We start from the raw sequence: 26,933 nt of genomic DNA, 5'->3' as shown, positions 1-26,933 counted from the left end.
ACATCTGGACTTCACCACACATCCAATGCATCTGCAGCCAGAGCTTCCCTTTCCCTGCTTTGCTTGTCTGAACTGGACCCACATTATTCGAAAACTGCTCTATTTCAGAGGCGGGACCTGACGTGATGAGGTCAGCGCTAAGGCTTAGTGGATAGAAGCAATGAGACCCTACATGAGTGAATCACTGGGATGTGCAAGTGAACACACTGTATGGATGCACACACAATGGAAACCCTGGCGTAACTAATGGCCACTTAACGCAAAATGTTACTGAAAGAAAGCTGTGTCCGCAGGGTCTGAGAGGCCCCGATGTCAGGCTGGCGCTGCATCCAAGCTGCCCAGGGAGAGGATACAGCCCCCAGCCAGAGAGGATCCCACCCTCTGGGTCACTGCAAACACATTCACTCTGTGATTCACTGCGCATGTAGATATATTGCAGACTCACAGGCCCGTGAAAATACACACCATATTCAACCGGATCTCGGATGTGCTGCGTCGTGCTATAGTTATAGTGTTGCAGATGCCAATGATATCATACAGGAGGTTATTTGTTTGTTGGGGGAACAAGCTTTGTCTGAATTAGTATTGGTCAACATTGATCTTCTCAAAGGGCGAGCATCATGCTCAGTTTACTAACAGCATTCATCTGAAGCACTAATCAAACTAAGCTAGAAGGATTTCAAAGTACAGCCACAATGTTGCATTTAAAAAATAGGACAACGATTAGCATGGGATGAGGAAGGTGTTGTAGATAACTCTTTTGACAATGTTTCCTCTAAAACCTTGTGTCTCTCTCAAGACCTTGGCCAAACTTTGTAGGACATGATGACACCCTCCTTTGAGAGGATGAAACAAAAACAACATTTAACATGTAAAACCACTTTTACCAAGAAAAGTTGGTGGGATTGCATTTTGTGACCACGAAATGTCATCAGCTAGTCGTTCCAGTCCCCATCAGCCAGTATGCATGGAGCACTCTCCTCTAGCCTAGGGGGCAGGCCACACTAGCACCCTTCCCCCTCTCCTGTCTCCCTCTCTCTCTCTTTCCCTCCCACTCTTTCCCCCTGCCTCACCAGGCCTCAGCATCCCCATAGCACCCCCAGGCCCTCGGCTCCCACAGTGTCAGGAAGGCCTGTGTTGACAAAGCAGCCGGCCTTCAGAAGACACATCAAACCCAGGCCCCGGTCGCTGTTAGCCTGGGCTCAGCGCTCAACAAAAGGACAGGACTCCAGTTTCAGTCTCAGGCCATTACTAGTCCCAATAACAGAACTACAGACAGAAAGGCCCTCCAGGGTACACACACTCACTGTTACAAACATGAGCCATATCAGTTCACCATTCACCAGTGGTCCAAGACAAGGCCTGTTTGTATGTGTGTGTGTGTGTGTGTGTGTGTGTGTGTGTGTGTGTGTGTGTGTGTGTGTGTGTGTGTGTGTGTGTGCGTGTGTGTGTGTGTGTGTGTGTGCGCGTGTGTATGTGTGTGAATGTGTGTAAACAGTGGTGAATATTGTGAAGACAGTGGCGTGATGGATGATCGTAAATGTAAAGCATAAGTCAAGATCGGGGGGGGGGTTTGTGTATTTATGACACATGCACCCTAACGAGGGCTCTGGGTTTTTCCTAACGCTACCCCTCCCCCCTCCAGGCACAGCAACCAGGCTACTCACATGTGATGAACATGAGATATGACTGGAAGCAGCACACTGTTCCAATTTTTGTTCTCTATTAAATAAAATGTATTAACAAGTGCTACATTTGGGGGAATCAACTTGCTTTGATTCAATTTTTGGGATTTATTTAGTATGTATTTCATTCTACAAATGTCATATTGCAGTTTTGCAACAAACTTAGAGTCATGAGAAGAAGAGTTGTTAATTTGCGCTTTATTTTGCCTTATTTGATTGTACAGCACTTTAGATAACACTGGTTATTTTCAAATGTGCTCTATACATTTATTTGACTAGACTTTAGTCTTAGAATATTAATGTCCTCTACACAGGATTCATCAATTACAGTTACAATTACAGTTACCTTCACTGTCTGTGATGAGAGATCACACCACATGGTGGCAGCAGACATAATTCTGAACCCAAAGACATTTCGTAAATTTGTGGACTCCACTGAGGAGCTATAAACACAAATTAGCTGTCATTACTGTTAGGAACACAGACAAACTCAAGGCCATACAACATTAACAGGAAGATTTTAGCACCAACAGCATAATAAACACACCAAGATACCTACTAAGCAAAAAATACATTGAAGTTTAAACTAAACTGGTTCCAAAATACAAACACAATGTTTCTTGATGTCAGGGTCATTGCTTCTTCACCTGCAAAACTAGGCTACCTTGAACAGCAATACCAAACTCACACCATTGCATGACCTCTTGGCAATTACTTTTTCGAACTTAATTGCTTGCATTAAGCACTTGAGGGAACTGCTGTGCTTGTTATAAAGCTGTCTGTAGGCAGTGCAACCCCACATATTCTATTAATATAACTGCTTGCTGTCTCTGAAATAACGAACAATAAATGTCACTCACTGCCGCACCTCACAAGCGAGCCGACATCAAGCGGAATGTCGAATGACTAAGAACTCTAGCTAGCGATTGACATGAGCGACGCTCAACCATAAAGCATGCATATCACCAAAAACAACTTGTCGGTCTTCTTTTAAAACTTTTTCCACCTGCCAGAGGAGAAAGATGAATATGTTCAAGGTTAAAATCGAGATGGAATAAGCAATTGAGAGAGTGAATGTCACTGTTCTCCTTAATGTAGGCATGTGTTTAATGTCATCTCATGTCTTATCCTATGGATATTAATAGACAAATTAGTGACCACTTTTATGATTTGTGTTTGATGATCTTTTTTGTTGTTTTTTTTCTTCAGGTGTCACAAGTCTATAAAAGCTGCAGCGATGAAAAACAAATCTGGAAGCAAGATGGGCTTATGGTTAAAGATAGGGTCGAGCTCTTGTCTTATGCACACAGTACCGGATTCACATGAACTGTGTATTAAGCCTATTGATTGCTTTGTTGCCATTAAACATTTCAATAAAATACATATGTCAAAGCCAATGTATTTTTTTTAATAAAATGGGAAATGCTGAATATTCTTGGGGAACACAATACAGGAAAAGCACAATAATGTCCCCTTCTGCATGCTGCCTTGAGCATTACTACTAATGACACCTGCTTTCATTGCTCCAGGCTAAGTTATTATGCTCATAGGGTCATGCATTAATGCATATAGCTCATTAACATATGATCTGCAACACAGACGCATGTTCTGAGTCATTCTCCTTTTCTGCGTTATTCTTGTCTCTCTAGTCTTGTATAGCCTACTTGCCATTCAAAATCAAAATGGATTTATCAGGTAATAATATAATGTATGAATTTAAAAACGAGTAGTTCATATTAGCAAAATATAATAAATCTGACCATAGCAGAATGTCAGTATGCCTGCATGTCATCCAAAGACTCTGTTGTTTATAAGCTAACCTCCTCATCATGTTGGACCATTGTCTGACAATAATGTCACATTTGTCAATGTTTATAGAGATACATATTTGGAGAGTATTCGGTGGCTAACCCAAAGGTCAAGATGGTCTGATTGGAGGTCCATTAAGTCTAACAGTAAGAAGATCTTCAACCTGACCTACTTATTGCTCACACATCAGACACTCCGCTAAAATCCATAAATTAAGGAAATTAACTGATGGGGCCAAGGGCAACTTTGTAAGCTATTTAAATCTTTAAATTTACAACATCCCTGCATACTTCATGTAATTGAACTCACTCCGGGGTTGTTACATTAATGAGAAAAAATATCCCGTCGTCCCTCCAGTTTGTCTACTCCTGAAGACAACAAATGTATGCCACAGGGAGAGCGTCTTGCACTGCAAGGGAACCGCTTCAAGGGTTTTCCTTCAAGAGGATCTCATGTGTATTCAGATGAGAACAGCTTTAACAGTGGCCAAGGAACTATGTTCTTTAAATTCACTCTTTTTTCTGTAGAAACTGATATTTTAACACCAAGACGCAAACTTCACGGGAACTTTAATTTCAGCAGACTGTCGTATTGTGAAAGGAAGAGAGTTCAAAGATTCCTTATGTGTATTTGAATTTTACAACGCCTGAATTTCACCAATAACAATTTCTCACACTGGTTGGCGCCAGATGTCAAGAAACAGAGTAGCTTGACTTTGGGTAAGCTATAGTCTGGATCCGGACGGGACGTAATTACAGGGCTCAATGCAACATCCATTATTCACAGTTATGTACACGCAAATAAACAAACATGCAAATAAATGAATAATCACCGAGCCTGTGTGAACACCTGCACAGGAAGAGGGAGGAAAGACGAACACTTTGAATTACACTTTGCACCTAATTTAGACTGATGTAGCATAACATTGGTTTACATGGGCGCACTATCGTATTATATGCTATAGCCTAGGCTAACGAAACACACTATTTGTCAGAATGTAATTTCTTTTTCACATAATGCATCTTTGGGCTAAAAATCTAAAGGCAGTGCTTGCGGTCTGCCTTCCTGTTTGCTTAGAAGATCTTCTCGGCAGACATCTCCATCTAGCCGTGTGCTATAATTGAAATGGCGCGTTTAGCTAGAGGCAGGTTGTAAGGGCGCTTTTTGCAAATAGCAGAATGCATGTCGATAGACGTCATTTGGTTTTAATGGCCTACAGGAAATTTGGCATTACCACCCGAGACATTAGAAGAGAGAGGACCGGGAAAAAAAACGTTTGAAACCCGTATGAAAAGTATTCAAGGAGAACTGCGTTTCAACATATTTTTTATTGACAGTTTATCAACAAGTTATAGGCTACTGCGCTTTTATTATAGTCTGGGACATAGGGAGCGAGTCTTGCTTTACTTATTCAGCTAGGCTAGATAATGGAAATGTATGCCTTGCTCTAAATGCCTGGGGAAATATTACATCAGACGAAATGACAATGATTAAAATCTGCTTTTTTTCCTGCTCTAAATCTATTGAGCGACGTGACACTTGCCTGATACTGAACAGCATTTAACTAGCCTATTACCCCTGCAAACCATAACTTTTAACCGTTAAGGGTACTGGTATCATTATTATTTTTTTTACTTTGACAAAATTCATTGAAAATATAACGATTCGTATTTGTATGTAGTCGTAATCTTAAGAACAGAGACTACAGCGTTTTTGTTTGAAAAATTGCCTGGGCGCGAGTGGAGTTGAGCTAATTGTAGCCTAATCCTTGCCCCAGAGGCGTTTGGGCAGCCCGGAGCAAGAATTCTTTTTTAGCTCTGCTGTTATTTAGAGACGGATTATTGGCTTTCTTCTTCTCATAACAGACCGGCAGTTTCAGTAAAGCAAAAAGACAGTCAAGAAGCTGAAATACAAAGGAGGATTTTAACAACAGGAATTTGAAGTGTATACAAATAAGAGCAGAGAGGGGGAAGGAGATTTCTCATATGTACAAGGTAAGAACGCCGCTTGCTTCCTGCGCGCTTAGTAGAAAGAGAGCTTGGTGTGACCAAGTCAAGTCAGCACTTGCTAAAGGCCACAGCGACCGTTTTCAGTCTACGTACACAGATAGATTATTATATTTTAATGCTATTTGTGTGGGCTATACAGTGTTTCGTGTTTAGTTTTTAAAAGATCTGGTTTGACCTGAGGAATGCTTGGTTGCTGGATGGCACTATAGTTCTACGAAACTCGGGGTATTTGAGAGGGGGGACGCACACATCAGCTGGGACTGATTGAAACTGCACGGATTCGCTCGGAGCTCCTACAATGTTTGAAACGGTATGACAAAATTAATATTGAGATATAGTTGCCTACTTCGAAATAGCCTTCGCATGATCTAGTTTAGTCTGCATACTCAGCAAAACGCATTTCAACACCAGAAAATGTATTGGCCCAATAACTTTATGAGAAGCGGCGTTCTGTCCAGTCTGGTCGTGTAGCTACTTGCGAATTCTTGAATGTTGGCTTTTAAGTTGTATTTTTGAGCTTTTCGTCTTTTTTTCGGATTCCATCGTCTATCTATCATTATTTCACAGTGGTAGATAGCTTATGTGAGACGCCATATTGTGCAGTTGGTTGAATTAGACTATCCGTGGGCATCAACGTTATAGGCTTTTCGGCAAAATATATCAAAAGTGATAACTATGTTGTTTCACTGAGTTCTCCGAATCGTCAATTTGACAGTCACTGTGACAGTCATTAGTGAAGACAAAACAGTTTCATACTTTTCGTCATTAGTGTAAAGGTAAAATAATAAACTTTGAGTGAATACTGAGCTTACTGAAATTATACAGGACGAATGTGGTCAATGGGGCACTAGGGAACAGATGTGATGGAGTTTGTCTTGGGTCTTGACACTTGGGTAAAATGAGAAAACCCCTTGAGTGAAATTTGAGATCCGCTTAGTTATTGGCTGTATCCCCATAATCAAATCGATTTAATTGACCCCCATTTGATTTGAAACTTTCATATTCCTACCATATTTACCCTGTGTGTGTACAATGTGTGTGTGCGACAGAGAGAGAGAGAGAGCGAGCGAGCGAGCGAGCGAGCGAGCGAGCGAGCGAGAGAGAGAGAGAGAGAGAGAGAGAGCAAGAGCAAGAGAGAGAGAGAGAGAGAGAGAGAGAGAGAGAGAGAGAGAGAGAGAGAGAGGGAGGGGGGATATCTGATTATATTCCCTCCACATTATCAGTTGGATACTGTGGCCCGTGGCCATATGAAGAGGTGTGATAGCCTCCAACACTCAAAACTTCTTGAGTCTTTTGAAGTCTTTCTTTCACTAGGATCTGTAATGTATCATCCAATATGCGTATTAAGTGAACACTATTACTGAAGGCTTCGCGAGGCGGGCAACACCCTGGAAAATTCTGTAGTCTCCAACACTTGGTGCCCTGGGCAGCAGGCATTATAAGCACATTGCTTCGAGCGAAGTGGTTGTTCTGAACAGAGCCCGAACAACTGCCGCGTGTTTACCGATTGAGTAAAATAACTGCGTTTCTAATGTAGGCTACGTCTGCATGGAAGAACAGGTTCCTGAAATACCTTTCAAGTTACAATAATTTCGTTTTTTTTCACCGACAGAAAATAGAGGCCTATTTTTGTTTCGAGCTAACGTCTTCGATGCTTAAATATTTTCACACCGCCAATTTTCTCCCAATGAGTCCGGTAAGTTGGTGAGTTATCTTGTTAGTTCACAGGTAGCCTAAGTGCATGTAAGACGATGCGACACTTTGCGCATGTGGAACGTCTTGCGCATATGATAAGCTTTTGACATAACCTACTGTACATGAAAATGTTATTATATCTCACAGTAAAGTAAAGTTAACTGATTTCACTGACACAGACATTATTAAAGTTGATTATCTTGTATAAATCTCCACCAGGGCTTCTGCTATATTTTGTAACACACTGCTTTGGCCCTAGTCGCGCTTTCAGAATGACCTCTGGAGCGAGGGTCTCTGGAACTGTTTTAAGCGGGTCGCGATACACAAGAGTATATCCAAACCTCGCAACTGACCATTTTTACATTTTTTACCTCAATATTATACTGTATGCCATAATCTTGTATGATGTTATTTATGGCAATTTCCATATGCACGTTTGTTGCTTTAGGTTAGGCTAGTGAGTTATTCTGTTTTTTTGATTTTTTATAATTGCTGATATTTTGCAAATCATAGGCTAGCATGGGCTTTTAGTTCTGTAAAAACGTACACGTTTACATTGGAAATGCATATGAAATGCAGCATGAGAGTAATGCAAGGGGTGTATTTTCATTCTTAAAGTTCAAGAACAAAGTTACAGAATGCACTTGATTCTGTGCTCTCAGACTGGTGGTTGGTGTGTCTGGGCATATCATGTCTAACTCATAACACGACCTTTAATTAGAATATTTCAGTTTGTTTTACCCCCCTAGAGGCTGGTACCTAGTATTCCTCTCTCTGGGTCCCTAATAAGCATCCTTCTATCCTCCCCTCCGGTGCTGAAGGAAAAAATGCAAACATACTTAATTAGAGTGGTGGCAATAATTTGTAAGCTAAATATGCGGCCAGACAGACATGGAAGTGATCTGATAAGGGTGCAGGAGAGCAGTGGTGGAAGATAGACTCTTGAGGGTAGATTTAATATTTTTTCCCCCATGGCTTTTCCATTTACTTGTTTTCAGGAAGGAAGAAGCATGTCACGCCTGTCTTTGACCCGGTCCCCGGTTTCTCCTTTGGCCGCACAAGGAATTCCTCTACCGGCTCAACTGACGAAGGCAAATGCTCCGGTACACATTGACGTCGGCGGACACATGTACACCAGTAGCCTGGCTACTCTGACCAAGTATCCAGATTCCAGGTAAGGTTGTGCTTATTCCTTCTCCATTTGCAGTTTTGCCTGTCGGTTAACTAAATGGCAAGCATGTCAATGTTTGGTTTTGTTTTCCACAATTGGCTTTTTTTGGATGGGGGAAGGGGGTAATCAGTGATAATGTTTAACACAGTTTATGTTTTAGTTCAAGATTAGAATAGTAAATGATATTGATGAATCATCCTCAACTCTGTCAAGTGTAGACGATTCACAAGTTAGTTTTCCAATGACAAGTGACAAGTATAACATTATTGTTTGATTTCAGGATATTATAAAGTATCTTAGATGATTTAATGTTAGGTACCCTTTAATTCAGTTTGAACTAAGTTACACTTAGGTAGCAAAAATGAGCTAACAGCCTTATTCACTGAATAGATGCTACAGGTTGATTTCCTAAACTTGTGATGGTTTATAAAAAGATCACAGTCGTATGGCACAGTTCTGTTTTCATCTTCAGCATTTATGGTGGTGCATTGCTGAATAATCAATTCATAATAAGTTAACCATTATTACTCCATAAGTTTTCATGTTGACCACACAGTATGATCACATTAGCTAGTACTGCTAAAGCTACTGTACATGCTCTGGTCAGTGTGTCACTACAGACCTGAGAGCTATGCCAAGGTAAACATTTTGGTTTATAGGACAAACTTTTTTTTTTTTTGCTACAACAAAGCATCTACAGTAACATAAGCCCTCAATATTCACACAGCTCACTGTCAGCTGCCTTTGTTTTCTAATTCATAAGAAACTATAGACTGATGTTTTTAATTTCTTGACTTGTTTATAGGTTGCTATTATTTGGAGTGTTTTGTTTACAACAAAACAATTAGTACAAGAGAATACTTTTTGATCTTTTTAGATCCAATGGACTCATTCTATGTCTCATATACATACAAATTATATTGTACAATTATATATGTAAATAAGATTTGCTCATCCATTTCATATTTTAGAAAACATGTCCCTCAACGAGGCAATTCAACTTTGTAGTTGTTATAATTCTCTGCTTTATATTCATACCATTAATCACTATTATGAAGTTTTACACTACCTCTTCAAGCTACCTTAGGTAATGCATTTAAACTGTACAAGGACAGCACTGTACAGTATAAACACTGGACGCATATACAAAGTACAGCCTGGAAGCCATGCAAATGGAGCATGCTATGTCGAGAAACAGTATATTTTCAGTCAGAGTAATGACAGGATACCAATGTGGATGTCTGAGCTCTCTCTCATTCTCTCGGTCTCTCTTTTTCTCTTTCACTCTTTCTCCTACTCCCTCCTTCTGTCTACTCTCTCTCTCTCTCTCTCTCTCTCTCTCTCTCTCTCTCTCTCTCTCTCTCTCTCTCTCTCTCTCTCTCTCTCTCTCTCTCTCTCTCTCTCTCTCTCTCTCTCTCTCTCTCTCTCTCTCTCTCTCTCTCTCTCTCTCTCTCTCTCTCTCTCTCTCTCTCTCTCTCTCTTCCTCCTCCATGTACAGTATGCCTCAGGGGTGCACTTTCCAGTGGAGCCAGTGGAGGAGGAGCCCTTTTGTGTGAATTAGTATAATGGCTGACAGAAAGCAAAACAATTACTCTGCAATAGTCAGAATAAAGGCAGTGTTCCAAGGTTATCTATCTGTTGGACTAGCGGTCCATGTTGCTGTGAGACTTGACAATTAAGAACAAGGGTTAAATAATTTTAAGTTGATGATTACTTTTAATAGATCGCTCACTTAATAATGTAGTGCGAGAAAGGAAACTTAGTCTAATAACTAATGTCTCCGTATTCATCTTCTTCTCTAAGGGACGGGCCATGAAACATTGATGTGTACCAGCCCTGTGTAGTTCACAGTTAAAGAGGACAACGTCTGTACTCAGTTCACCAGAGGCTGATGAGAACATTTTGGAAATGGTCCTTTCAGAGTAGGAAGTTATTCTGGAATTACTAGTGGCAATGAATGTTGGCAGTATTCCATTGACCACAGTTACTCTTTTACAAATCAACTGTTCACTTTTAAGTTTGAACATGATCTACCTTATCTTTTAGGAAAATACATACATAAATAAATAATTCAGCTTGTGGATTTAATACTTGGCTCTCAAGTTAGACTTCAATCTTTTCCCAGAGCTTGCGTATACAGTGTTGGTCTTGAACTTGGCTTTGATTACATCCCCTGAGCACCCTGCGCTGGTATTTGTTTTCACAGACAGATTTAGATGTCCTGTTGCTGAAAACCGGCATTCTTTGGTTGTACACGTGTCTTCTCTCCCGTATGGCAGGAGAGAGAGCCAGAGCATTACCTGAACTGGCCCACAACTCTGGGACAGAGGATCAGATGGAAAGTGTTGGCAGCCAGAGTGCTGCTCAGGCTGACGTGAGGCTCTCTGAGATGCCTACCTACCGCCCGCCACTGCCTCCTCTCCTCTCTGCGGCTGGGATGGAGAGATCAGAGAGCAGCTCTTGTCCTAAACCCCTACATCGCCTCTGTCTCTCTCTCTCTCTCTCTCTCTCTCTCTCTCTCTCTCTCTCTCTCTCGCTCTCTCTCTCTCTCTCTCTCTCTCTCTCTCTCTCTCTCTCTCTCTCTCTCTCTCTCTCTCTCTCTCTCTCTCTCTCTCTTTCTCTGTCTCTTGCTCTTATTTATCTCTCTATCTCCCTCTCTCCCTTATTCCCCTTCTCTCTCCCTCTGTTCCCTCATTCCCCTATTTCTACGCCCTCCCATCTCTCTCTTTCTCTTCGAGCCATGCAACAGTGTAGTGGTGTGAAGCGTCTGTACCTGTCTGCCATGACAGAAGCAGAGCAGGGGTGAGAGGGCCGCCAATCGGTGACTTACCAAAAGGAAAGACTGAGACCAAGGGACATACAGAAATAGAGGAGAGAGGGAGAAAAGAAAGAAAAGAAAAACAGGCAGCATTTTAATTGCTTTTAAAAAAAGTGGAGATGAAAAACAGAGTTAGCCTGAAGGGGTATGGTGAAATTCTAGCTGGAAGAATTGCAAGACCATATGAGAAAGGAACACCTCAGGCACAACAGGGAGATGAGTATTGGTTTTTTATAAAGCATTTTGCATCGATTTCCAGAGAGAAAGGGAGTAAGGGAGAGGGGGAAAGATGGAAAGAAAGAGGGGCAAAAAAAGAGAGGGAGGAAGAGAAGGAGAGAGAGACTCTTTGCACAGTCTCTTCATAAAGTTTAGTGTCAGGTGAGAACAGGACACATTCTACTTGATAGGATTGACTCTACCTGATTAAGCTCTTTGATATTGGGATTGTAATTGAAATTCAATGCAATTTGTCTCAAAGATTTAGACTGTAAAGTTCGTACACCTGTGTGTGCATTAAGATTCATATATGCATTACAACCCTCATCTGAATATTGGGTCTTGTAACAAGAGTTGACAATCGGTAAGCTAAAGCTGTTTGAGTGAAACCTTTTTGGGGTGGTATTCCTAGTGGGATGTGTGTAGTCAGCTGATCTCAAAGCTGTTGACATGATTGAAGAGCTGATTACATCAAAATGATATGGTCTGTTCCTGAAAGCAGAATGGAAATACTGGTGGAAATTTTTTTTGGAGATACTCTTGAAAAAATAATGCAAATCCTTAGGTTCTCATTGTCTAAATGGTTATGGTCAGTCAAATATTAATTAGCTGTCTAGATATTACCCTTAATTTCTCCTGAGTGGTTTACACTGGTTACACAGGTTTAAGGTGAGATAAGAGTACATGACTAATGGTTGAGAAAGGCACTAAGTTGGACAACCTTACCACAGATGAGAGAAATGAATATCTGTCCAACCTTGTCTCCAGGCATTGTACAGACATGCTAGGATGAAGGCTAACAGATTATAGCAATTTCCAGTCTTAGCCCTGATGAGCCCCTCTAGCTAGCTTCCCAGCTAGCTCTTATTCACTCAGCACACTCTTTGGTGAGGTCAACTATGGATACCCAGCAACAGGTGTCCTATTACTCCCACAGATTCAGTTTATAATTCATGAAATCTTCATCTGATGCTCTGCATTCTAATGGGGGAGGGTGATTGGTTTTTTAACAGACCTGAGAAATAATTATCTGAAACATAGAAATTCTTGCCTTAATAAGCTTCAGATAATTTTGTTAATCCTATGTAACTGCCGAGTGACAGTCGTCATTCATCATCCCTTACCACTGTTGGATTTCTGTTATTGACTGGGTACAGACAGTCATACTGTAGGAGTGTAAAAGTGAACTCATGTCATTCATTTCTGTAAGTGCCTCCACGGACTGTGGGAGAGAGTATGTGTGTCGCTCTAATCTCCCAGCAGAAGGGACACTTCAAACAGGTCTGCAGAACAGGGGGAAATGTGCCTTAAGCTTCTTGTTTCAACCTGGGATGCTAATACATTTCAGGCTTAGCGCTAATAAAATTGAAAAATAAATGGAGGGTAATTGTTTCATGCATTTGAAGGCAGCATGCCTCATTCCATTATGTGTGTGCGTGTGTTTCAATTTCCAGAATCAGCCGTCTGTTTAATGGCACCGAGCCCATCGTCTTGGACAGCTTGAAGCAGCACTACTTCATCGACCGGGATGGGGAGATATTCCGGTATATTCTCAGCTTTCTCAGGACCAGCAAACTGCTCCTCCCGGACGACTTCAAGGTAGATTTGAATTCCCCACCCCTACTGTGCACTGAAGTCATGTAACTGTCTCACGTGAAAGGAGAATGGGTGGTGTACAGTAGCAACTTGAAACTCTGTTTCCCATCATCCAACAGCCTCTCAATAGCAACATCAGTGCTGACATCAGCTGTGTCAATTCGTGAAAACCATGAGAGAGAACCTAAATACAATGTGGCCACTTCCTGCAGGGGGAAAAGGTGGAAACACAGGCTGAACTGAGCACAGGTTTCGTGGCCAGAGCTGTTAACCGAGTGTGAGTTCTATAGGGGTGAGCTCAGGTGAAATGGTGGATGGAGCTTGGGTTCTCCCCTGCTCCCTGAGTTTCCACAGTGACAGGCAGGCCCACCAAGAGTTCAATGGCTGGATAGGGAATAACGTTTTAAGACTAAAGATGGATACCACTGGTCTCATGTTTCATAGAGAGGAGAGCTGGCAAAGTCTACAGTGCATCCTTTAACACACACTCAAACACAGATGCACACAGATTGACATGCGCACACACACGTACACTTGCACGCAAACATACACACATCTGTATAGACTTACACATACCGACACACACACAGACAAACACACACACACATTTTAGTCAATCATCTGGGGCATTGGAGTTTCCTTGGTTCATATTAGACCATTGTGGCTGCACACACCTGGCTCCGGTTTCAGTGTGCGCATGAGGAGACTACTGCACTCAGGTTAGCAACAACTCCTACTCACATACACACATACACACACACACACAAACACCATCACAGTGTTGTAGTCTTTAAAACACAGTCAATATAAACATTGTCAAGGACACTGATGGGTTCATACTACATACTATACAATTCATGTGGAAAATAAGAAAAAGACAATTGACATGAAATTGTTATGTAGGGATGGCTTTGATACGGATTTCTTCTGGTCCAACAGAATTCCATTTAGTTCATGCTATTGTACCTAAACTTGCATGCCTTTTTCCTGAGGGGCCCTCTCTCTCCTTCCCTCCCTGTGCCCCTCCTTCTCTCCCCCTTTTACTTTCTCTCTCTCTCTCTCTCTCTCTCTCTCTCTCTCTCTCTCTCTCTCTCTCTCTCTCTCTCTCTCTCTCTCTCTCTCTCTATCTCTCTCTCTCTCTCTCTCTCTCTCTCTCTCTCTCTCTCTCTCTCTGTCTCTCTCTCGCTCTCTCTCTCTAAGGGAATCAGTTGAAGCTGAGCCCGCTGGCATTCTCTCAGGGCTCAGCAGGCAGAGTGAATAGAATTCTAACCTCAACCTCAGTGACAAGAAATCCTCCCATTTTAAGACTCACAACGATGCTCTGAGTCCCTTCTAGACCTTGTAGCCTAGTGTGCAAAAAGCCGATCTTGCTCGTTGATATATCTACAGTAGTGTGTCCGGGCCAGGGGACTCACCAGAGCCACTCTCTGTTGCAGCTCATTACTTTCTTCACATAAAGCCTCTCGTCGATCTGCATACCTTTGAGTTTGCGTGAAGTCAGGGGGAAAAAGGAAAAATGCAAATAGTGCGAGGCGGAATCGAGCATGTCCTTATCTGAACACAATCAGCCTTGCCGTCGCCCCGGGCTACAGGGCTCTTCTGCTGCCAGCAATGGTGTTGTGTGTTTTGCTAAATCAATGTGAAAACTCTGAGCAAAATAGGAAGGCAATATTCAGCATAGCATCCGAAGTGGAGCACAAAATGCATCCTTATTATGATCCCTTTTACATATATATCATTATTCAGACTACAATTCATCCTGTGTGTGAGCAAGGCTCCGACCGAATTAGGCCATGGTTCTTAAACATTTGAGGTTGTTTAGCCTTTTCTATCAGGACTTATTCTCCTGATGTGAGTAGAGAAACACTAAGGACCATAAATGAGAAAACAAAACATTAGAATGCTGTAGTCGTGTTGTGGGTGCCGACTGCCAAATGTTGTGTGTGGTCAGATGTAGGCCCTCATCAATGTATATTGGGTGTAGAGGCGGTACTGAACATGATCTGTTGCTTTAGAAAGCCATGTTTGTTTGTAGGAATGTATCTGGCTTCTCTGCTGCACTCCTTCTCTTTCTCTCTCTCCCTCTCCCTCTGCTTCTCTCTCCCTCCATCCCCATGATGTTGCCTTGCCAGTGGGCGATCAGGTCGGATCATTATTTCGGATCTCAACCGGGGCTGTCTGGACCCAGGATTGGGGGCTGAGGGTTCGCAGAGCTGGCAGCGTCAGCCAACTATGAGCTGTTGGGCCTGTCTTCCTCTCATCCTCATACTCCAGCACTTAGGCTTACTCTGTTGTTTTGTGCCTGGGATCGCAATGACTAGTGCCTGGCAGACAGACCCCTGTTAAAAACATATCCATCCTTGGCTTCAAACCTGTGAAGGATGAGGAGCTACACTTTGATGGCTGGAGCACCCCCTCAGGGAGGGAGGGGGGGTTGGGGGCCTGGGTGTCTGTATGCATTCTGTCAGATGCCATAAGACAGAGAGAGAGAGAAAGAGAGAGAGGGAGGGAGGGAAAGAGAGCAAAGTGGGGAAAAATGGAACTTACCCCACCCCCTCCCATTCTGTAATCTTAAATATTAGAACGTCTGCTTAAGATGTGTTGCGTCATCGCTGTAGGTTGGTGTCCTCCGCTCTCCCTCAGATGAGAAGGGGCGAGCGAGGGGTGGAAGCAGCTAGGTTCTCATGGATGTGGTGTGTCCGTCTCAGGCTGTGTCTTGTGTTCCGCTTACCCGGGCTGGGTTAATGAATGTGCGTATTCCACCAGGCCCTGCCACTTTGTACCCAGCAGTGCTCTGGTTAAATCCGGGAAAGCTCTTTTTAGATTCAGTTCCCTCAGCACCCCCCGCTGCCCAACACCCCTAACCAGCGATGATGCAGTCAGTCTGAAATAGGGTCTCTCTCCTCTGGAACAAACCTAACTCACTTTACAAGTGCATTAAGACTTCATACCTCATTATATTCATAAACTTCTCTTTCCATCCCAGTCTTTCCCAGTGATCCGTCAGTGTTTTAAAAGATCCGTATACATGATATTGGTCCATTTAGGTGGAGGATGTGGCGACTTATCAAAGTCATGGCATGGGGAAGTGCTTCTGAGCAGGAAATGCTCAAAGGAAAATGGCGCACATCACTAGATAACCAAATTCCATCTTGTTGTAACAGAATCAAATTTGATTTTTAACTGAAGGATGAACATGAATGGCATTTTGACAATGAAATGGCCTGCCGTTTGAATGGACCTGCCAACCATCCATCTCACAATCCTCTCTGCATATAACCAATCAGGATACATTTGGATAAATCATAGATTTACAAACATATATAAACCATTCAGGCAACATTCAACACAATTCAAAGTTGGTTATAATGAGCTTACATCAGGAAACTAGCCACATTACCAGAAAACCCACTTCAATGTAAAGAAGTACATATATTTTTGCATATAAGATGGTCACAGTCATGTTCACATACACACATTCCTCACCTCCCCTTCTTCTCCTCCCCTTCATCCTCTTCTTCTGTGGTATTCTCTGTGGTGGCGTTGAACGATTGTGCCATCTGGTCTTGTGGGAAATTAGAGGCAAGAGCACGGGGGCAAATGGCCCTCAGCAAGGCCCCAGCCCAGGGGGCAGAGGCAGGCAATCTGCTGCAGACTGTCAGCACACAGGAATGCAGTCCCAACCTCACCGGAGCCTCTATGAAGGCCTCCACAGAACTCCGCTCACTGAAACATGCTAAAGGCTAACAGAGCCCTGCCAATCGCTAGCGGAGCTAGAAGAACACTGCATTACAGAGTAGGGCCGTTAGCTTAGCACCGTAGCCCTGCACAAGTAGATCTAGGAGAAGTAGGAGAGCACTGCTCTTAGCACTCAGCCTAGGGCTCTTCTCCCCCATCTACAGTAGCATATTCAGAGAGAAAAAATCTTTGTTGGGAATGATTTATTGATTTCATACAGACCTACCTAATACAGATACTATCCCTATTGGATGTTGGTGTGTTTAATATTGCATGTTGAACTGAGGTTTGCAACCATTCAGGGAAGTCTGCCTGTGATCAAAGACAAAGTGCATTGATGTTAATGTGTTTGTGTGTTCCCATCCAGGACTTCCACCTGCTGTACGAGGAGGCCCGGTACTACCAGCTGACGCCCATGATCAAGGAGCTGGAGCGCTGGAAACAGGACCGGGAGCAACGAAGGATGGCCCAGCCCTGCGACTGCCTGGTGGTCCGGGTGACCCCCGACCTGGGCGAAAGGATCGCCCTCAGCGGAGAAAAGGTCCTCATCGAGGAGATCTTCCCAGAGACTGGAGACGTCATGTGCAACTCGGTCAATGCCGGCTGGAACCAGGACCCCACGCACGTCATCCGCTTCCCCCTCAACGGATACTGCCGGCTCAACTCCGTCCAGGTACGCGTGCCGCTGTGTGTGTAGATGTTGGGGGGGGGGGGGTGTACGTTGTGCGTTGACGCTGTATTCCATGAGATGACTCATACAGAGCTCCCCTGCACTCTACAGTGGTGGGTTTGTTTTCACAAAGACACCAGGAAGTGAGCTGTTTTTATTTCTGCAATCGCTCGTGAAAGGGGAGCTCAAGGAAACACGTAGAGCACACGAGAACGTTCACATAAGGGCAGGCGCGATAATCTGCGGCCCTGTATGCAGTGTGTTCCCAGACACAATGCGGTGACTACAACACCTCATAAATCGACTGATAATAGGGTCTCTGATCCGGTGGATGGGAATCCGTCTGAGATTCTCTCCAGATAGCAGCTCCTAGTCTGTCAGAACCCAAGTGATGTCTCCCTCTTAAAACCCTCTTTCACTTTTTCCCCCCGAAATGAGGAGAACATCACAGCCTCACACTGCAGCTGTGTGGCAACACCTCCCAGCCTTGAACCATGCAGCAGGCCAATACTTGCCACACCTCTCCCTCTTTCTCTCTGTCTGATTCTTGGTCTCTCTCTTTGTCTCTTTTTTGTCTCCAAACTCAGTCTCTTTCCTAGTCACTCTCTCTCCATCTCTGTCTGTCTCTGTCTCTCTCCATCTCTCTCTGTCTCTCTCTCTCTGTGTCTTTCCTCTTCTCCTGACACCCACACTGGCCATGTCTCCGTCAAACAGGCTCGCTCCGACACCTCCACCTCCCTTCTGCCAATGTGAGAGACCACCTCCAGGGGAGGAGAGCGGGGGAGTGTTTGTGTGTGTGTGGAGAGGGTGGGTGGGGGGGGGGGTGGAGTGAGTCCTGTCTGTAGTGGCCATGCTTTCTTTCTCCCCTTAAAAAATAAAAGAAATAAAAAGAGGACTTGTAAAGAAGAGGGGGGAAAATGATATGCATAATTTACGCGTTATTCCTTTTTTAAGACACTGCTCCTCTTTTAAAAAAGACTCCAATATAACACCGCCTGAGGGGGTTGAAATACACGTATTGCATTTTTTAATACCATACTTACAATTTCTCAAACAGCCTAAACCGGTTTATACTTCTTTTATAGATTTTTAAATGGCTTGCAATATAATTAATTGGCCGCATCAACTAACACAACATTTTCCCACTCTGTTTACCAGCGAGTCTGGTCTCGTGGTGTACATGAGTAGGTCCCAGATAGACCTGGGAAGAACGTTTGCAGGTTTTCAGAAAGGCCTGTCCCACAGTACTCTGGGCCAACAAAACTGAGGTGAAATAAGCAGCTTTATTCAATGTGTGAATGACCTGGCACTCTCACAAAGGGGAACCAGCTCTTCAGGGTATCCTGTCAGAAATGCCGCCCTAATGAATGAGCAACACAGAGGAACTCTGAAGGGCTTTTGTCTAGAAGTATGGCCTTTACCCAGGTGTGGTGGTGGTGGTAGGGTCTGGCTGTTACTCTGGCTTCTTTGCTTAAAAATACAAAATACACACTGCAAGGCCAAACTCGTTGGAGCTTATGTAGGTGAAGGGGGAAAGCAGGCAGATGGAGGTGTGTTTTTTTCTGTAAGGGGAGATTTTTCTAAACAACTTACTCATCCTGTCCTTTCTCATTGTTGCGTGAAGGTATGAGAAGGTTATGAGAATAATCCTCATCTTCCCCCGCCAGACAATGTGGCTGTGATCTGATTACAGTCCTGGACCCTGACCCAGAGGAACACAGACACGCCCTGCCCAGGGAGAAAGAAAAGCTGTGGAAAGAAAGAGTGGGAAAGAGAAAGAGAGAATTAGAGAGGAAGCAAGAAATTCCTGATCATTCAAATTTGGTAAATAATCAACTGGGGATGTCCTCTTGGATTTAAAGCAGCATTCTCTCATGCTTGTGGCATATCCTGGAAATTAATCTTGCCATTTCTAAATGTGGGCACTAACCAATAAACAAACCCCATCTTGGTGAGCCCTTCACCAGTCATGAGAAAAAATGTAGTTGTGGGGTGGGGGTGGGGGGGTGCTAGGGGTTAATGTAAACCACCTGCTTTGTGATGTAGAGCCAGGAGAAAGAGTTGGGGAGGAGGGGGCGGTTAAAGAGAGGGAAAACATTTAGCCAAAGAACCACAGAGGTGTACACTTAGACTCACACACACACACACACACACACCCACCCACCTACACACAGTCCCAGAGCACAAAGCTTGCCTGTTCCGGCCGGACTGCTCCATGCATCAAGGTGATGGAGCACGCGGATCAGACCACACGCAATCTGTCCTTCATCACAGTGACAGCAGCAACAGCGACGGCACTCTGCGAGAGGGGACCTCAGTCCACTTCTGCACTGGCTCCACTGTACCCCCCAGTACCCACTGTCAGCCATATCCCACTCACCCCAAGTCTATCAATCTAACCTGGTACAGGGGAGCTGGTGGTTAGAAAATCTAGTTCACTATTGACTCCTCTCCCCAGAATGTATTAAGAAGACAAACTCAGCTCTCTTCCCACTTTGTTGTGTCTTTGATATTTGAAAACATGAAGTCAAGAACGAGCCTTCTTAAGAGCCCATGTTAAGAGTCAAGTGGCAAAAGTTTTGGGGGTGAACTTAGCTCTTGAATCAAACGGATACTCTCATATTTAGCGATGAGAGAAGACATTTGTTTGGTGGTTGTTTAGTTGAGTTGCTTGTGATGAGTGGAGGGAATGGCCTACTGTAACTTCAGAGGCACCTCGTCACATTTTAAAGGTCATGTATAGTTGAACAAAGCGCCCCCCCCCCCCCCCCCGCACGCAGCGCGATGGCTGTTGTGAGCCTCTGATACCTGTCATTCACGCTCAGCCCCCCGCCTCAAGAACCGGAGACACAGACAGGAGAGCGCCGCTTCCAACCCTCTCCAGAGAGGTGTGTATGCGTGTGTGTGTGTGTGTCTGAATGCGAGTGTGTGTGTGTATGTGCACTCCGGTGGCCATCAATATTACATCACGCTCTGTTTCCAGTCATGAGGCTCATGCACTTTGATTTCTACGCCGTCTTCCCGCATTCTGATCCAACGCAGGCTGGGTAGCAGAGCGCGCTTGATACCCCTCCTCCTACCACTCCCTGCTCATCCCCATGGCGACCCCGGGTTGAGTGGCAGCTCGGGGAGATCTGTGCATAAGGCGTACAGGAGGGGGTGAATGTGACGGTGTCAGTTCGCTCTGTGACCAAGTGGAGCCTGCAACAGTGAGAATACTTGAGCATGGGGGAGTGTGTGAAGCTACGGGGGAGGGAGAGGCAGAGAGCTGATGCACTCTGTACCGCACTCAGGTTCAGACACACAGACAGGAAAAGGGGCACTAAGACGGGATAAGCAGGGACCCAACATCAAGATGCTGGACGATGCACGCGTACTGAAAGCCGCGGTCTGGGACCCCAGTCGTGTTTTAGTCACCTTTGTCTTACTCTATGTTGATGCTATAATCTATTTAGGATTACAAATTGTTATTGTGAATGTCCTGAAATCAAGTAATCTAACTTGTCAATGGAATTGTGGTTGGATATTATAAATACTTAATTGCACAGTTCATTCATTATCAAATTGTTTTGATGAAGTAGAAGCCTTATTGATCACTCCAGTCTCCTCTGTGACCAAAACCACATCGCCCGAATGGAACAGAGCCCCCACACGTTAAAAAAATGATGTGAAAAATGCAACGTGATGCAATGATCAAAGCAGGGAGTGTAATATAATTTCCATAATCGTTAGCCTTCCCTTCATCGTCTGTGGTTGGATTGGGATAGCGTTTGATGCTTCGGCAGGTCTCTTAATTAGCCCTCGTCTTTAGCTTCCACATCAGCCGTCTGCTGCCTCTCCCCTCACGCAAATTAAAGACTTTGTCATCGTCACACAACACAGGCAGTAGAGTGGGAATGTGTATGGTGGTTATCCCAGCGCTTCTGGTGCCAAAACAAAAATGTTTAGCCTCACAGTAGTATGTTCTGGGGGGGTCATTTATAAGTAAAGGCATATGGGTGTTTGTGTGTGTGGGGTGGGGGAGGAGGGGGGGTCAAGGAATTCATACACACAAACACCCATATGACTTTACTTTTAAATGCATACAGACACACTACCCAGTGTGGGTCTGCTATGCCTCAACCAGGGGGCCTAATTGGCCCTCTTTAGCTGTTCGATGGAGCCACAATGCTCATAATTAGGGAGACCACTAGACAGTGTGTGTGTGTGGCTGTGTGCGTCTAAGGGCAACAGGAGAACTCGTGTATTTTGCGTGAACTTCTCGGGCATCAGTCGTCGAGCTAGCCTTGAGCCAGACCTCCTCTGCTGCAGACACTAGTGAAAGGACTGGGGAATAAGTAAATACACAACATTCCTCGTGTTGGGATTTAGCAATACCCCCCCCCCCACACACACACACACACACTGCTAAACCCCCATAAGGACTGTAAGAGATGGGAGGAGGCTGCATCACTCCTTTACAACTTGTGTTCTCTCTAGAGCTTCATGACTCCATCAGGGAGCAGATCCCACCACCACCACCACCTCTCTGTATCTCAGTCTCTCTCTCTCTCTGTTCCCAACTCTGTCTCATTACTTAAATTAGCCCTTATTTCTAGTCCACACTGTACTGCAGTCAGCTCTTTACCCAACCCCGCCCCCCTCCCTAACACTTATCTCCCCAACACCCCTCTACCTAACACCCCTCTATCTAACACACCTCCCTCTACATAACACACATCTACCTAACACCCCTCTATCTAACACACCTCCCTCTACATAACACACATCTACCTAACACCCCTCTATCTAACACACCTCCCTCTACATAACACACATCTACCTAACACCCCTCTATCTAACACACCTCTATCTAACACACTTCCCTCTACATAACACACATCTACCTAACACCCCTCTATCTAACACACCTCCCTCTACCTAACACACATCTACCTAACACCCCTCTACATAACCCCCCTCTATCTAACACACCTCCCTCTACCTAACAGTCCTCTATCTAACACACTTCCCTCTACCTAACACACATCTACCTAACACACCTCCCTCCCCCCAACACCTCTCCCTCTCCATAATACACGTCCCTCTCCCTCTAACAGACTGGTCCTCCCTTTGAGTGTGTGGCCTCAGATCAGCTCAGTCCATATCCAGCATAGCTGTCATGAATATTACACAGAGTCAGTGTGATGTCTGACTGCCCTCTGGACAGCTCTATATCCCTCAGTGTGATTGGAGGGCTAACGACACACGCTGCACAGCTTTGATTGATGCCGCGCCAAGTGATTGATGAAGAGGAGGAGGGTCTTTATAATTGATGGGTCCCATTAACCCTTTTTGTCGTTCGTCCCCCCCTCTCCCCTCCAGGTGCTTGAGCGTCTGTTCCAGAAGGGCTTCAGCGTGGCGGCGTCCTGTGGAGGCGGCGTGGACTCCTCCCAGTTCAGCGAGTACGTCCTGTGCCGCGAGGACCGGCGGAGTATGTCCATCAACACCCCCATCAGGATAAAACAAGAGCCTCTGGACTAGAGCACTCTGGGCGGAGGGACTAGCTACGAGGGGCTCTTCCACCTCACCATCAGGACAGATCCTAACCCTTTCCCAGCCCCCCCAAGCCCTCTTCCACTCACCCCCACCCACTATTACCCCCCACCCCTCAAGACATCAGTCCAGCCAGAAACACCTAAGTATTAGCAGAGGCTTGGTACATTTTCCAACTCTGCGGAACTCAGCGCTCTAAGGGGAATGTAGTATCAAACAAAGAAGAAGAAGAAAAAAGAAAAGAACGAACAAAAACAAAAATGTTTGATTCTGTTTAATAACACCCAAAGAATATGGGACAATGACGAACAAAGGACTGACAGAAAGCATCTCTCTCTCTCTCTCCCTAGCTTTCCTTCCCTCTGACCGTTATAGCACCGTGACCAGTCACTTTTTTGTCCTCTCTTGTGGCTTTCTGACCTCCAGTAAAATGGTGTGTTCCCCCCACCCTCTCCCGGCCCATCCACCCCCTCAGCGCAGAGCCCGGCAAAGGTGTCATCCTGTCCTGCATCAGTGTGAGGCACACATGTTGTGTCTGCCACACATGTTGTGTCTGCCACACATCACATGTTGTGTCTGCCACACATCACATGTTGTGTCTGCCACACATGTTGTGTCTGCCACACATCACATGTTGTGTCTGCCACACGTCACATGTTGTGTCTGCCACACATGTTGTGTCTGCCACACATGTTGTGTCTGCCACACATCACATGTTGTGTCTGCCACACATCACATGTTGTGTCTGCCACACATGTTGTGTCTGCCACACATGTTGTGTCTGCCACACATCACATGTTGTGTCTGCCACACATCACATGTTGTGTCTGCCACACATGTTGTGTCTGCCAATGTGGCAGGTCTTATCTAAAGAGCATGACCTAACAGAGGTCATCTCTAAGGGCTGGCAGCCAGGAAAGAGGACCTGAGGATGTCAGACCATCACACAGCCCTCTTCGACACACTGATTTCCGTTTCCCTCAAACCAGCCAACCAGCAGACCTTGGTCGCAAGAACCTAGCCAAAACAAGTATTGTTTTCCAAAAATGATTGGTCATTATTATGATTTTACTCACTGTTGTTTATGACAACTGACTTTTGCTCCTTTTTGCTGTTTCTATCACAACATGATGTAAACAAATTATTAATAGGGTTATTCTGTGTGTGTCTTTTTCTCTCCTATATGAAGGATGTATAAACGTGTTCAGAAGTCTTGATGTTGGAGCGTTTGAGAGGAAGGGTTTTCTTGGGACAATGTCTCCATGCCGCAATACATGGCTAAAGCAGTTTGGCTGCGAATACATTCAGAGCTGGAGAAGGTCTCGTTGTTTAAACAGGACTACAAGGGAACCTAGAAACAAATATAATGTATCACACAAAAAATGTGCTTTGGCATTGGCCTAATTAGCTGTAAAACATATTTTAGAAACCTCCATGAAATTTAAGAGTAAAGACTAGGATGTTTGCAGCAAAAATAAATAGGAATTCGAAATAAGAAAATTTGGAAAACGTATATCAAGGGGAAGTTGTCTATGAAGGCTCTGAATGTGTTTTAGGTTTGTTACTGCCAGAATGTTCATGACTTGAGAACCAACTTGGAAATCAGAGTTTTCCAGTATGTCTCCATGATTGTGAGGAGGTGTACTCTAAATGCTTGAGATCTTTTGTTTGCACTTAAAACACGTTGTCCACAGAACTGTTCACGGTACCCCTCTGGAAAAACTGTTGACGTAGCGATGGTTGCCAAACCAATCATTTGTCTTGAAAGTTTTTGTGAGCACATGGTATCTTATAAAGAGAAAAGTGGCCAAAAGAGATAGCTAACTTTGTTGTCAAAGCAAATCAGGTGCCTATTCGTTGATTGTACAAAGTACAAAAAAGATATTGTTTTCACAATTGCTGTTTGTCTTATTCAGAAGTAAATTATTTCAGTTGACTTCAGCCCTGAAAGGCTACAAAATATGCATAGTCACAATGCAATTGAAGAATTAAAAAAACATGTATGATGACATCTTGGAAGCTTTAATGTTGAACATTTCAGTAGAGTCTCAGACATAACCTTCATAAACACTGGTTGTTTTTTAGGTTTCAATATCGTCACTTCCAAGACAGGATTATTTCAGTCGTTCTGCGTACAGCAGAACCCACAGTGAACTCTATGCTACGCATCAGACCATTGTTCATGGAGAACATCGAGTGGGAGGCTCTTAGTCTTAGACACGCTGCGCTTCTCAAGCCTCATAGTATATTCTCAACATTGCTGGATCAAAGATTGGAACAAGAAAGACCAACTTTTCGTACTTTGTATATGTGTGTAACTTACAGATGCTGTTTCTTCCATTCCAAAATACTGATCAAAAAGAAGCCCGTTCAGATCTGGGTGGGCAGAGGCAGTTAATTTGAGTTTGGTTGGAAATCTCCCTTGGGCATTTTCATTTCGACAGTCCAAAAATGTTCATTAAAATGGGGAGCACTTTCAACAGCTCTCAGATAGATGTAATGTGTCCTCTTTCCATCTCTCTGCGTTCCCTGATTAAACAACCCCAAGGAGTTGGGTGTAGCTGGGAGTCCAGCATAGACCTCCTGGGGGGGGCACCCCCAATCAGGACCCTCTTTGTTCTGATCTGCTTCTGGCCTGGTCCTTTACATCCAGTCTCCTCAAAGGGAATGACCAACCAGGCCTTTCATGTGCTGAGGGATGTTAGGCTTCAGAGGAGCTGCCCCCCCCTCACATCACCCCTCAGGCTCCCAGCATAGCAGTGCCAGTAGAGGCCTAGGTTGTGCCCCTCCTGTCATCGCCCCCTCCCCTCTCCCCCCCACTGCGTCATCCTGTGGGCCCCTCTCTGGACCACACCAGGCCAAACAAAGTGATGAGTCAAAACTCTACTGAAACTGTCCATGTGATCGCCCAGGGTCCCTGGAGTGCGCTCTAGGTCTGATCTCATCAGTACTGTAACCAGCTCAAATACAAACTATCTTAGGCACTCTCTAGCCTTTTCATGTGGTTCAGTCCATCATGACACAAGGCTTTAACATACAGAGGAAGCATAAGGAAACCTTGTACGGACGGGCTAATTGCAGTTCTTATATCTCCCAGTGAGACTGCGGTCATTTTCAATACTATATTGTTAACATATACCTCCGCTATGTCAATGGCCAGACGGGGTCTTTAAGGGAGTCCACTCACTGGTCTGTGTAGTGGGATATCCAGAGGCCCCTCAGTTGTACAGTTATTTGTAGATTCAATTGTTATCAGGACTGGGTTGTACTGAGCCCTCTTGTGATGGACTTGTAAGTCCTTACATTGCAAACTCAAACGCTGATGAATAATCTTCAAACTCAGTACTTCAAGTTCAAATTTGCAAGCATTACATTGTGTACATACAGAAAAACATTTCACAAGGGTATAATAAAGGTGCAGATGTATTATTTAAAATGTTTTAAACAATTAGACTGTGGTATTAAAGGGCATGTGTTTATTTACAGTGTCTCCATTTGATTTTCTTGCATATTTGCGATAATAAAAGGATGTACTGTACATTTCATGCCTCTGTCTTGTACCTAGTGCTGTTTGTAATGTGTTACTTGTGTGTTTTCCTTAGGAGGTGAGTACATTGAGACTTAGTACCTGTGGTGAAGCGTGTTCTGTTCCTGAGTCCTAGCATGTCTGAGGTGTTGCTCACTCTCAGCGAAGGCAGTTTTTGGGGTTAAACACAGAGCAGCAGCTTTAAGCTCCAAAGGGACTTACAAATGGGATGGCATCAAGAAAAGAATTTTAAAAAAAAACGAACACGCTCCCCAACCCCAGTGTTTTGCACTGAGTTAAACGTTTTGGTCTTTTCAAAATGCTGCCGCTTAATTAGCAGCAGAATCCTGGGGGGACTTTTCTTAGTCTAGCAGTGGTACTTAACTCAATTTGTACAGAGCATGTGTAATGCTAGTAAATGGAAATGAAGTAGGTTTCATTAGTCAATTTAATTTTGATAATACT

The 26,933-nt window shown here is 44.2% G+C and overlaps 1 protein-coding gene across 3 annotated transcripts; it reads left to right on the top strand.

Moving 5' to 3' along the window:
• The first annotated feature begins 5,150 nt into the window (after positions 1–5,150).
• Positions 5,151–26,427, top strand: kctd15b (potassium channel tetramerization domain containing 15b). 3 transcript variants are annotated; one of them, XM_084683103.1, is made up of 5 exons: positions 5,151–5,488; positions 8,197–8,372; positions 12,858–13,002; positions 17,105–17,410; positions 22,772–26,427. In XM_084683103.1, the coding sequence occupies exons 1-5, from the start codon at positions 5,480–5,482 to the stop codon at positions 22,928–22,930; spliced, it is 795 nt and encodes a 264-aa protein (XP_084539229.1). In that variant the 5' UTR covers positions 5,151–5,479; the 3' UTR covers positions 22,931–26,427. The 3 variants fall into 3 exon arrangements, with proteins under 3 accessions (XP_084539229.1, XP_084539228.1, XP_084539227.1); XM_084683102.1 differs by lacking the exon at positions 5,151–5,488 and adding an exon at positions 5,639–5,813; XM_084683101.1 differs by lacking the exon at positions 5,151–5,488 and having other exon boundaries at positions 8,170–8,372.
• The last annotated feature ends 506 nt before the right edge of the window (positions 26,428–26,933 follow it).

Source organism: Hypomesus nipponensis, chromosome 19, assembly GCF_054491055.1.
Source record: "Hypomesus nipponensis isolate SF chromosome 19, ASM5449105v1, whole genome shotgun sequence".
NCBI lineage: Eukaryota > Metazoa > Chordata > Actinopteri > Osmeriformes > Osmeridae > Hypomesus > Hypomesus nipponensis.
The sequence above is the reverse complement of the archived record's forward strand: the minus strand, read 5'-3'. Positions and strand labels throughout refer to the sequence as shown.

What these genes read in the sequence shown, in the direction of transcription:
- kctd15b (XM_084683101.1), top strand. Translation starts at nt 8,170, where the DNA reads ATGGCTTTTCCATTTACTTGTTTTCAGGAAGGAAGAAGCATGTCACGC. An exon ending in TCCTCCCGGACGACTTCAAG is followed by an intron (nt 13,003 to 17,104) that starts GTAGATTTGAAT and finishes GTTCCCATCCAG; the next exon opens with GACTTCCACCTGCTGTACGA. An exon ending in GCCGGCTCAACTCCGTCCAG is followed by an intron (nt 17,411 to 22,771) that starts GTACGCGTGCCG and finishes TCTCCCCTCCAG; the next exon opens with GTGCTTGAGCGTCTGTTCCA.